The 13,146-nt window shown below is 46.5% G+C and overlaps 1 protein-coding gene across 2 annotated transcripts; it reads right to left on the reverse strand.

Annotated features, from left to right (window-relative positions):
• Positions 1 to 2,745: 2,745 nt before the first annotated feature.
• LOC134344613 (fucolectin-like) lies at positions 2,746 to 12,873 on the reverse strand. 2 transcript variants are annotated; one of them, XM_063044727.1, is made up of 5 exons: positions 12,657 to 12,873; positions 11,210 to 11,277; positions 10,368 to 10,650; positions 6,958 to 7,130; positions 2,746 to 3,220 (listed from the first exon to the last, which is right to left on the reverse strand). In XM_063044727.1, exons 2-4 carry the CDS (start codon positions 11,274 to 11,276, stop codon positions 6,971 to 6,973), a joined length of 510 nt encoding a protein of 169 aa, XP_062900797.1. In that variant the 5' UTR covers position 11,277; positions 12,657 to 12,873; the 3' UTR covers positions 2,746 to 3,220; positions 6,958 to 6,970. The 2 variants fall into 2 exon arrangements, with proteins under 2 accessions (XP_062900797.1, XP_062900798.1); XM_063044728.1 differs by lacking the exon at positions 12,657 to 12,873 and adding an exon at positions 11,657 to 11,690.
• Between the last annotated feature and the right edge of the window lie 273 nt (positions 12,874 to 13,146).

Here is a 13,146-nt window from a genome sequence, read left to right on the forward strand (position 1 = left end):
CAAGATCACTCAACCTGTCTTCATAAAGCATGCCCCCCAGTCCAGGCAACAACCTTGTAAATCCCCTCTGCACCCTTTCTATGGTTTCCACATCCTTCCTGTAGAGAGGTGACCAGAATTGAGCACAGTACTCCAAGTGCAGTCTGACCAGGTTCCTATATAGCTGCAACATTACCTCTCAGCTCCTAAATTCAATTCCACGATTAATGGAGACCAATATACCGTATGCCTTCTTAGCCACAGAGTCAAACTGCGCAGCTGTTTTGAGCGTCCTATGGATTCGGACCCCAAGATCCCTCTGATCCTCCACACTGCTAAGAGTCTTACCATTAATACTTATTCTGCCATCATATTTGACCTACCAAAATGAACCACCTCACACTTATCAGGGTTGAAATCCATCTGCCACTCTGAGCCCAGTTTTGCATCCCATCAATGTCCCGCTGTAACCTCTGACAGCCCTCCACACTATCGACAACACCCCCAATCTTTGTGTCATCAGCAAACTTACGAAGCAATCCCTACACTTTCTCATCCAGGTCATTTGTAAAAATCACAAAGAGTAAGGGTCCCAGAACAGCTCCCTGAGGCACACCACTGGTCACCGGCCTCCATGCAGAATATGACACATCTACAGCTGCTTTTTGCCTTCTGTGGGCAAGCCAGTTCTGGATCCACAAAGCAATGTCCCCTTGGATCCCAGCCCTCCTTACTTTCTCTATAAGCCTTGCATGGGGTACCTTATCAAATGTCTTGCTAAAATTCATATACACTACATCTACTGCTCTTCTTTCATCAATGTGTTTAGTCACATCCTCACAAAATTCAGTCAGGCTCAGAAGGCACGACCTGCCTTTGACGAAGCCATGCTGACTATTCCTAATGAAATTATACCTCTCCAAATGTTCATAAATCCTGCCTCTTAGGATCTTCTACATCAGCTTTCCAACCACTGAAGTAAGACTCACTGGCCTATAATTTCCTGGACAATCGCTACTCCCTTTCTTGAATAAGGGAACAACATCTGCAACCCTCCAATCCTCCGGATCCTCTCCCCTCCCTATTGATGATGCAAAGATCCTCGCCAGAGGCTCAGCAATCCATTCCCTTGCATCACACAGTAGCCTCATCCAGTCCCAGGAACCATGGTGTACAAAGGCTGTTGAAAATCTAGTCAAGAAGAAAAGAAAAGCTTATGAAAGGTTCAAAAAACAAGGAAATGATAGGAATCTAAAAGATTATAAGGCTAGCAGGAAGGTGTTTAAGAATGAAACTAGGAGAGCCAGAAGGGGCCGTAAGAAGGCCATGGTGGAGAGAATTAAAGAAAACACCAAGGGATTCTACAAATATGTGAAGAACAAGAGGATAAGACGTGAGAGAAGAGGATCAATCAAGTGTGACAGTGGAAAAGTGTGTATGCCACGGGAGGAGATGGCAGAGGTACTTAATGAATACTTTGCTTCTGTATTTACTACGGAAAAGACCTTGGCAATTGTAGGGATGACTTACAGTGGACTGAAAAGTTTAGGCATGTAGATATTAAAAGAAAACGTGCTGGAGCTTTTGGAAAGCATCAAGTTGGATAAGTCACCTGGACAGGACGAGATGCACCCCAGGCTACCGTGGGAGGTGATGGAGGAGTTTACTGAGCCTCTGGCAATGATCTTTGCATCATCAATGAGGACGGGAGAGGTTCTGGAGGATCGGAGGGTTGCAGCTGTTGTTCAATATTCAAGAAAGGGAGTAGAAGTAGCCTAGAAAATTATAGACCAGTGAGTCTTTCTTCAGTGCTTGGTAAGTTAAGACCATAAGATGCAGGAGCAGAAGTAGGCCACCAGCCCATCAAGTCTGCTCCGCCATTCAATCATGGGCTGATCCAATTCTTCTAGTCATTCCCAGTCCCCTGCCTTCTCCACATACCCTTTGATGCACTGGCTAATCAATAACCTATATCTCTGCCTTAAATGCATCCAGTGACTTGACCTCTACAGCCGCTCGTGGCAAGAAACTTCACAGATTTACCACCCTCTGACTAAAGTAATTTCTCTGCACATCTGTTTTAAATGGATGTCCTTCAATTTTGAAGTCGTGCCCTCTTGTCCTGGACTCGCCTACCATGGGAAATAACTTTGCCATATCTAATCTGTTCAGGCCTTCTAACTTCCGGATTGTTTCTATCAAATCCCTCCCCACTCCCCATTCTCCTAAACACCAGAGAATACAGCTCAGGAGCTGCCAGACGTTCCTCATACAGTAACCCTTTCATTCCTGGAATCATTTTTGTGAATCTTCTCAAAACCCACTTCAATGTCAGTCTAACCTTTCTCAAATAAGGAGCCCAAAACTGCACACAATACTTCAATTGTGGTCTCACGGGTGCATAATAGAGCCTCAATATCACATCCCTGCTCTTATATTCTATACCTCCAGAAATGAATGCCAACATTGCATTCGCCTTCTTCACCACTGACTCAACCTGGAGGTTAACCTTTAGGGTATCCTGCACAAGGACTCCCCAGTCCCCTTGCCTCTCTGCATTTTGAATTTTCTCCCCATCTAAATAATACTCTGTCCGTTTATAGTGCCCATGCCCAAAACATCTAGGGTATTACCGCCCAATTACTGAACAACTTCCCTGCAACAGAGGTCTCCGCCATCTCTGTCACCACCACCCACCGCACTGGTTGGTTAACGTTCCATGATTGGAGCACAAGGAGAGACGAGCTCAAGACAGTGTTTGCAGAACAGTTTCGCTGTTTTATTTAGACAAGGGGATTATACACATGCTCAGAATGAAGGAGGACCGGCGCAGGCTGCAGGAGGTGACCCGAACACCAGACATCGGTCGGACACAAAGGCTGCGAAGATCTCGGAGTGATCCCGGCCTGGACGGACGGGAGGTTTGACAGTCCAACGGCTTTCCCAACGAAACATTGCAGGACAAGCAGCGCAGTGGCAGACAAGACTCCCTCTATCCCGCACTGCTCAGGCGTTGAGTGTACCCGTGCCCGCTCTCTGCCCGTTCCCAGATGTCGTGTTTTTTCTGGTCTCTCCAGCCTCACGCCAACAACCGCCTCACATTCACTCTAGGCTGGGCTACAGAATCCCCGGTCGGCAAACGTGAAAACTGCTGCGCGAAGCAGGGTTGGACCGGCATGTCCCAGGACACTGAGCGGGATCCGCCTGGGTCGGTCGCACAAGCCGGAAGCGCAGGATCATTCTAGAATGAGAAGCACAGTTAATGTCAGACGTTCCTGCTACATTAGGTGCAGCGCAATGGGTACTTGGTTATAGAGCATCGTCCTTGCAAGGAAGTACAAACCAATGATTGGTTACAATTCTAAACAGAGAAAAGAGTTAGAGGTGAAGAACGCAGGACTGAAGGTGCTATTTTTAATTGCCCGTAGCATTCGGAATAATGTGTATATCATTACAGATTGGTTGGGATGACATTGTGGACATCACTGAGTCGTGGCTGAAAGAAGACTATAGCTGGGAGCTTAACATCAAAGGATATACTTTGTATCAAAAGGACAGGCAGGAAGAAATGGCCGGTGGTGATATGGCTCTATCGGCAAGAGATGGCATTCCATCTTTAGAAAGAGGTGACATAGGTTCAGAGAATATTGATTTTCTGTGGGTGGAGTTAAGAGACTGCAAGGGTGCAAAAAAACATTATAGAATCATATACAGGATGCTAAAATTTTTCAGTTATATAAAGAATAAAAGGGAGATGAGAGTTGTTATTAGACCACTGGAAAATGATGCTGGTGAGGTAATAATGGGGGACAAAAAATGGTAGATGAACTTAACAAGTACTTTGTTTCAATCTTTACTGTGGAAAACACAAGCTGTATGCCAGAGGTCAGTCAGTGTCAAGGAGTAGGAGTGAGTGCCATTGCTATTACAAAAGAAAAAGTGCCGGGCAAACTAAGCGTTCTTAAGGTGGACAAATCATCTGGGCCAGATGGACTACGGCCCAGAGTCCTGAATGATGTTGCTGAAGAGATAACGGATGCATTGGTCATGATCTTTCAAGAATCACTTGATTCTGGTGTGGTCCCGGATGAATGAAATCTCATTCCACGCTTTAAGAATGGAGAAAGGCAAAAGAAAGGAAATTATAGGCCAGTTAGCCTAACCTCAAAGTTGGAAAAGCATTGGAGTCTATTTTTAAGGAAGAAGTTTCAGAGTATTTGGAGACTAATGATAAAATAAGTCAAAGTCAACATGGTTTTTGTGAAGGGAAATCTTGCCTGTCAACTCTGTTAGAACTTTTTGAGGAAGGAACAAGCAGGATGGACAAAGGAGAGGCAGTGAATGTCATTTACTTAGATTTTCAGAAGGCATTTGATAAGGTGCCTCACATGAGGCTGCTTAACAAGGTAAAATCCTATGGCGTTACAGGAAAGATAGCGGAATGGCTGACAGGCAGGAGGCAGTGAACGAGAATAAAAGGGACCTTTTTTGGTTGGCTACCAGTGACTAGTGGTGTTCCTCGGAGGTCTGTATTGGGATTGCTGCTTTTCACATTGTTTGTCATTAATTTGATGATGGTAATGATGGCTTTGTGTCAAAGTTTGAGTGTGACACGATGAAAGGTGGAGAGGACAGATACTGCTATGGAAGCATTATGAGTACAGCAGGACTTGGAAGAATGGGCAGAAAATTGGCAGATGGAATACAGTGTTGGGAAATGTATGATCATGCATTTTGGTAAAAGGAACAATAGTGCAGACTGTTTTCTAAATTGAGATTTAATTTTGAACCGGTGTGCAAGGGGACTTTGGAGTCCTCGTGCAAGATTCCCCAGAAGGTTAATTTGCAGGTTCAGTCTGTGCTAAAGAAGGCAAATGCAATGTTGGCAATTGTTGCAAGGGGAGTAGAATACAAAAACAAGGAGATAATGCTGGAGCTTTATAAGACACTGGTCAGGCTGCACTTGGGAGTACTGTCAACAGTTTTGAGCCCCACATGTCAGAAAGGATATTGGAGAGAGTCCAGAGGAGGTTCATGAGAGTGATTCCTGGAATGAAGGGGTTTACATAAGCGGTGCTCTTGGCAGCTTTGGGCCTGTACTCACTGGAATTTAGAAGAATGCGTAGGGATCTCATTGAAACCTACCAAATGTTGAAAGGGCGAGATAAGGTGAATATGAAGAGGATGTTTCCCTCAGCAATTGGACCTTGGACTTTCTGACTAACAGACCCCAACCTGTTAAGTTAACCTCTTCTCCTCCATCTCACTCTGAACACCGGCGTGCCTCAAGGCTGTGTGCTGAGCCCTCTTCTGTACTTGCTTTTCACCTATGACTGTGTTCCTGAACATGGTCTTTTCTCCATAATCAAGTTCGCAGACAACACCACGGTGGTTGGCCTGATCAGACGAGATGATGAGACGGCCTACAGGGACGAGGTCCAGCACCTGGCCGCGTAATGTGCCGATAACAACCTGGCCCTTAGCACCCAGAAAAGTAAGAAGATTATTGTGGACTTCAGGCATGCTAGGAGCCAAACTCATGTCCCCATCTACATCAACTGAGCTGCAGTGGCGCTTGTATCAAGCTTCAGATTTCCTTGGTGTCCACATTTCTGATTATCTCACCTGATCCCTGAACTCCATCCTGATCAAAAAGGCACAACAGCGCCTTTATTTCCTGCGGAGCATCAAGAAAGCTCACCTCTGTCCCAGGATACTGACAGACTTTTACCGCTGTACCATTGAGAGCATACTCACCAACTGCATCTCAGTGTGGTATGGCAATTGTCCCGTATAGGACCGCAAAGCACTCCAGCGGGTGTTGAAAACTGGCCAGCGGATTATCGGTGCTCAATTGCCCACCATTGAGAACATCTACCATAAGTACTGCCTGGACGGGGCGAAAAGCATTATCAGTGATGCATCCCACCCTAACCATGGACTTTTTACTCTCCTCCCATCCGGTAGGTGCTACAGGAGCCTCCACTCCCACACCAGCAGGCACAGGAAGAGCTTCTTCCCTGAGACTGTGACCCTGCTGAACCTCTCATCACAGCGCTAAGCAGTATTGCATCCGTATTGTACTGTCTCAGTACTTTTATATTTGTGTGCTGTAGCACCTACTTTTTATTCGCAGTTATTTTGTAAATAACACTATTCTTTTGCTCTTCTGGTCAGATAGTAACTGCATTTCATTGGTTTTGTATCTGTACTCAGCACAATGACAATAAAGTTGAATCTAATCTGATCTAAAAATGTTTCATCTCGTGCGGTATCCAGAACTAGAGGGTACAGCCTCAAAATTGAGGGGTCACATTTTAGAACAGAATTAAGGAGGAATTTTTTTACCCAGAGAGTAGTGAATCTGTGGAATGCTCTGCCACAGACTGCGCTGGAGGTCAGGTCGGCGGAAGTTGATAGATTTCTAATTGGTCGGGGCATCGGGATATGCTGAAGGGGCAGGTGTATGAGGTTAAATGGGATCCGATATCAGCAATGATGAACTGACAGAGCGAACTCAATGGACTGAATGGCCTAATGACTTATGTTCCTATGTCTTATGTTCTTATGGTCATCCCCACCACCCCAACCCCTCATTCCTCTGGTTACCGCGATGGAACCAGGTTCTCCGCAGTTCCCACGGTGTCCTCAACACGTTCAGAACTAGGACCACCGGCTCGGGATACATAGGATACAAGGAACTCGAGTTGGCGGGGGAAGAGGGGAAAGGAGTGGGGTTTGTGATGCTGACTGTGGGAAGGTGGCTATGAAAGGTGGCCGACCACCTCTAACGCAGCAGGTCTCCGCAATTAAGAAGCATTTTGTGACAGACTTAGGTTCGATACTGGAGTGGAGAGAGGATGGACAGGAAGAGAGCTGGCAGGAAGTATGGGGGGGGAGTGCGAGAGGAGGGGAATGGTGTGAGGGACAGTGAAGTGATTACTACAATGGGAATGAGGGTGAATGATCTGTACTCACATCATGAGCTGGATCAATGGGGCTCGTGCACCCCGAATGCCTCCACCTCACACAGAGTGAGGGAGCTCCGACGCCTCGGCAGGAAGATGTTTATGTACCGACCGTGAACACCAGCAGGTTTGCAGTAAAATTTAACAGTCCGTCCGGAGGGCATGGAGTTAATCCTTGCACATCTGAGAGATGAGGGATGGGGAAGATGGAGAGGGAGAAAGTGGGAAAGGGAAAGAGGGACAGACAGAGGGGAAGAGAAAGAAAGGAGAGAGAGTATGTGATAGAGGGAGGGGGAGAGAGAGATTGACATTAGATGAATCCGGCACATTGCCAGGGTAGAGGATAAAAGAGGACTTGAATCACAGCAGACTTCAAACTCCAACAATAAGTTACACAGCTCAGTCCTTAATTGAGCAACTCCCTGTTCTGTTCAAACTCCCCACCCCAGCCTTCTCCGTTCTCCATGGAGGATACAACTGCATAGGGGGAGAGTCTGTCGCCAGCACACAGCACGGAAACCGGCCCTTCGGCCCAACTCCTCCATGCCGGTAATTTTGCCCACGGGAGCTAGTCTTATTTGTCTCCATTTGACCCATTTCGCGCTAATCTTGCCTGTGTACCTTACTGAAAATCTTTTAAATGCAGCACATGCATTAACCTCTATCACTTCATAGAACATTGAACGTAGAAGAGTACAGCAGAGAAACGGGCCATTCGGCCTACAATGTTATACTGAACCAGCTAAAAAGCAAATCAAACACTAATCCCTCCTACTTACACTGATGTATTTGCCTCTAACACTATACCAGACAGTGCATTCCAAGCTCTGAGTAAAAAAAAAACTTACCCATCATATTCCCTTTGAACCTACACTCTCTCTCCTTCAATGCACACTCTCTGGTATTAGACATTTCAACCCTGGGAAACAAATACTTTCTGGCCACTCGATCTATGCCTCTCACAATCCTGTAAATTTCTGTCAGATCTCCACACAGCCTCCCACACTCCAGAGAAAAGAAACCCAGTTCCAGCCTCCCCAGATAGCATTTCCCCTCTAAACCAGGCAACATCCTGGCTGCCTGCATCGGTGGTGGAGGTGGATACGATAGGATCTTTTAAGACACTCCTAGATAGGTACATGGAGCTTGGAAAAATAGAGGGCTATGGGTAAGCCTAGGTAATTTCTAAGGTGAGGACATGTTCGGCACAGCTTTGTGGGCCAAAGGGCCTGTATTGAGCTGTAGGTTTTCTATGTTCTGTGTTCTATCCAGGCAAACCTCTTCTGCACACTCTCCAAAACCTCAACATCCTTCCCGTAGTGGGGCAACCAGAACTTTGCCCACTACTGCAGATGTGATCGAACCAGAACTTTATAAAGTTGCAAAATAACCTCCTGACCATTGCATTCAATGATTCGACAAATTAAACCAAGCATTCCATAAGCCTTTTAAATCACTTTATCGACCTGAGTAGCCACTTTCAATGAGATTCCAAGATCTTTCTACTCAGCAACATTGATTTTGCTCTTAACAGTGTACTGTCTCCTTGCACTTGCCCTACTGGCCTGCAACACCTCTCATTTAAACTCCATTTGCCAATTCTCAGCCATATCTGAAGTTAATCTATATTGTGCTGTATTCTTTGCCAGTCTGCTACATTATCTACAAGTCCACCAATCATTGTATCATCTGCAAATATACTATCCAACCCAACTACATATTCATCCAGGTCACAAACAGCAGAGGTCCCAGCACAGATCCCTGAGGAACTCCATGGACTTCCAGCTCAATTAAGTCCCTTCAACCACTCCCTTCTGTCTTCTATGCATAAGCCAGTTCTGAATGCAAACATCCAATTCTCCACTGACACCCTGTATCTTACTCTTCTGGTTTGCCTCCCATGAGGGACTTCGTCAAACGTCCTGCTAAAATCCACGTAGACGACATCCACTGCCTACCCTCATCAATCCGCCTCGTCACCTTGACGAAAAACTCAACCAAATTGCCACGAACAAACTCAAGCTGGCTCTCCCTAATTAGACCATGGGTTTCCAAATGCTCACATAGCCTACCCCTAAGAATTTTCTCCAGCAGTTTCGCTACAACTGACGTGAGACTCGTCAGACTGCAGTTCACAGGATTTCCCCATGTTCCTTCTTAAATAGTGGAACAACATTAGCCACTCACCAGTCCTTCGGGACCTCTCCGATGGCTAAAGCGGACACAAAGATACTGATCAAAGGCCCAGCAATCTCGTCTCTTGCCTCCTTCAATAACCTGGGGTAAATCCCATCAGGCCCCAAGGACTTATCCACCTTCATAGTCATTAGGAGGCCCAACACTTCCTCCTTCTTGACCTCTAAACGCCCTGGCATATTTATACACCCAGCACTGATCTCCTGGTCCTCCACATCCTTTTCATTGAAAATGCTGAAGCAAAGTCCTCATTAATTACCCCACTCACATTCCCCCTCCAACCAATGAAAAGTCAGTCACTTGGCCAGGCTCATTAACCAACACCATCTTCTCTCATTGGACCGTCCACATATTGATTTAAGAAACCTTCCTGGATACACTTAACAAATTCAGCTCCATCTAACCCTCTTTCACTAAGACGGTCCCAGTATGTATTAGGGAAGTTGAAATCCCCCAGGACAAGAACCTTATTATTTTTTTAACATTTCTTTAATCTGATTATATATTTGTTCCTCAATGTCCCGGTGGCTATGAGGGGGTCTGTTGTACAATCCCATCATTTTCTCCAGCAGTTCTGTCCATTTTCCTTCTGTGAGAAAAGGTTACGCCTGGATATCCTTAAAAATTGCCCTCTCACCTCAAAAACTTGCCCTATGGTTTCCCACCATCCTACACTGTGCGAAACACCGTGACTATTTGGGTTATCTACACCCTGCATGAGTGCATATACCAGTATAAGGTTACTAATATTGAAAGTAAAATAAAGTCGATGTGGAGAGGATGTTTCCTATACTCCGGGAGTCAAAAACTAGAGGGCACAGCCTCAGAACCGAGGGACGTCCATTTAGAACAGAGATGAGAAGGAATTTCTTTAGCCGGAGTGTAGTCAATCTCTGAAATTCATTGCCACAGATGGCCGTCGAGGCAAGGTCACTCGGTATATTTGAGGACAGGTTGATAGGTTCTTGATTAGTCAGGGTGTCAAAGGTTACGGGGAGAAGGTAGGGGAATGGAGTTCAGAGGGAAAGAAAACAGCCATGATGGAATGCTGGACAGAGTCAACAGCCGAACGGCCTCATTCTGCTCCAATATTGTATGATTTTACTCCAGGCTTCCTTCACTCTGGGGGGAAACATATAATCTGTTGTGATGGGCGGGAGGTGCAAGTCGGCTGTGGATGTAGGAAGGGCTGGCCTATGGAGGGACAGCTCCTCTCTCACTCACAGGGTGTTCCGGTTGCCTTCGTACCGCAGCGAATCCCCGATCCGGATCTCGGCCCCGTTGAGCCTACCGTATCTCCGCGACCTGGCGCTGGTGATGCTGACCACGTAAATGCGGTAATGATTTACCAGATCGACCCTCCACCACGGGCGGGATTGCCGTCTGGTACGGCTGCAGGAAGAGTGACGAAACCGACTGTCCTTGTTTCCATCGATGGCGTTGCTCGCGTCTGCGAAGTGCGCGCAGGTGGTCGACTGGGTCGCCCGAACTCCAGCGATTACATTTTCTGCGACACAAGTCTCACATTAAATATGACATAGACAGGCCATCGGTTGCAGGTCACAATGTGAGAACGTCTGGACACGTAATCCCAGCCTGAGACACAGAGTAAAAGCTCTCTGCATCTCACAGCTTTTAATGTCCGAACTCCCCATTGCATCGTGCCATCTCCAAATCTTGAGATGTTACGAATAGTTCCCTGCAATAAACCACAGAACTTACGGCAGTACAGAGCAGGAACAGACACTTCGGCCTGCGATGACGTGCCTGCTTCCACTACTACGCCAAGTTACCCATTCAAGGCACTTACACTCTCTTTGTAAAAAAAAATGTATTTAATCTTTCCCCCTTTTCCCTAACTAAAAAGCGAGCCCTCTGCAGTTTAACATTTCTACCCTGGTGAAAAGATCCGGGCAGTCTACCCTATCTATGACTCGACTCTCATACTTTTGCAAACCTCTATCATATCTCCATTCGGATTCCGAGACTCGAGGGAGAAGAAGCCAAGTTTGTCCAACCTTTCCTGGTAATTCATCAACTCTAATCCAGACAGCGGAAGATCTTACCTTGTGATTTAGTGCAGAGAATTACCGCACAGAGAGTACCGAACAGCAGCAGGAAACAGGACTTCATCCTATAGGAATCCAGAGATAGCTTGTGATTGACAGAGAGGACAGTCATAGTTGTACAGTATTGGAACAGACCCTTCGGCCCAGCTTACCCATGCTGACCAAGTTATCTACTTGAAGTAGAGGCATGAAATAATACTGAACGGAACAGGCCTTCAGACCAATTGGCCCATGCTGCAACGTCCTGCCTGTTATTCCCGATACTCCTGTCCATCCATAACCCTCTAAGCCCCTCCCAAATGTACCTGTCCAAATGTCTCTTAAGTGTCGCATTTGGACCAGCCTCGACCTCGACCTCGTCCTCTAGCAGTTCATTCCGATAATCGCTACCCTCTATGGAAAGAAGTTACCTCTCAGGTCTTCTTTAAATCTCTCCCTTCTTACCTTGCATTCGTGCTGTCTGCTTTTGAACTCCAAGGTCCTGTGGAAAAGAATGTGACTGCCCAGCTTATCGATACGCATTATGGTTTTATAACGTTCTGTGAGGTCACCCCTCATTTTCCTGTGCTCAACGGAATACAGATCCAATGAGCCCAGCCTCTCCCTACACATGGGACCCTATAGTCCAGGTAGCATCCATGTGCACCTTCTCCAGTTTGACAATGACCTTCCTATAGGTGGGTGATCAGAACGGTGCTCAATACTCCAAGTTAGTCCCATTTCCCAACTTTGACTTGGATCTCTCTAAACCTTGCCACTCCACGCACCTGTCCAGTTGTCACTGCACCTGTCTCCAATATAGATGGCAAAGGGTGCCGGGGCTGAAATTAAGTCGGCCCCAAATTTGTAGAATTAAGTAGCGAACTAGGGGCAGAATGTGCGCATCCTGCTCCAAGCTTCATACACAGGTCCCAGGAGCCCGTTACCGCTTAGAATGTGAATGATCCTCATAATCTGCCGGCTGGTTCCTTTGTGGGACTACGAGACTGCAAGACATACCATAGGGACAGAACTAAATCATTCGGGCGAACAAGTCTGCTCCGTCATTCCATCATGGTCGGGTTATTATCCTTTGCAACCCCATTCTCTCGGCTTCTCCCCAGAATCTTTGCTGATCAAGAACTTATCAACCTCTGTTTTAAATATAACCAATGACTTGGCCTCCTTAGCCGTCTTTGGCAATGAATTCCACAGATTCACCACCATCTGGCTAAAGAAATTCCTCCAAATCTCTGATCTAAAGGGATGTCCCTCTATTCTGAGGCTGGGCTGCTGTCTGCGCGTCCTGGTCACCGAGTATTTCTCCTCTGGAGAATTCCCTCTCTCTCTCTGCAAAATCAGCCCCCCAGTTCCCCAGTCACTCCACTCATACACTGGGTCCTTACAGCTGAGCGTCCACTTGCAGTTGTGAACGACTCTGTAAAAATGTTCACCCTTTAATTACCTGGATAATGGTATTGCTCAGATTGGATTTCTGGAGAGCGGAACCCCCCGTAAATCTCCACCGGAGCTGAAGAATTCTCCTTTGATCACAGTTTATATCGAGTCAGCCCAGGGACGGTTCAGTGCCCCGCTGGTCAAATGGCGGCTAGAACAAGCTTTCCATTGGCTGAACGATAATGCTATTTTGTCAGCTTTGGGCTACTGAAACATTGAGTAAAAGTCACACGGAAAGAGAGGGGAAGTGCAGACTTTTGCGACCGTTACTCGCCCAGAGTGAGGAAAGAGAAACCGGTCGATTGGAAGGGGGAAGTATGGAGAGGGTGGATGCTCAGTTTCCCCTCACCCCGCGGTTCCCGAGGGGATAATTTCATTTTACTTCACTCGACCTATTGCTGAGCTGTTCCCACAACCTATCGACTCTCTTTCAAAAACACCTCCTCTCATACTCTCTACATTAATTGTTAATTATTATTATTGTTGTATTTTTATTT

The sequence above is a fragment of the Mobula hypostoma genome, chromosome 3 (assembly GCF_963921235.1).
Source record: "Mobula hypostoma chromosome 3, sMobHyp1.1, whole genome shotgun sequence".
Lineage (NCBI taxonomy): Eukaryota > Metazoa > Chordata > Chondrichthyes > Myliobatiformes > Myliobatidae > Mobula > Mobula hypostoma.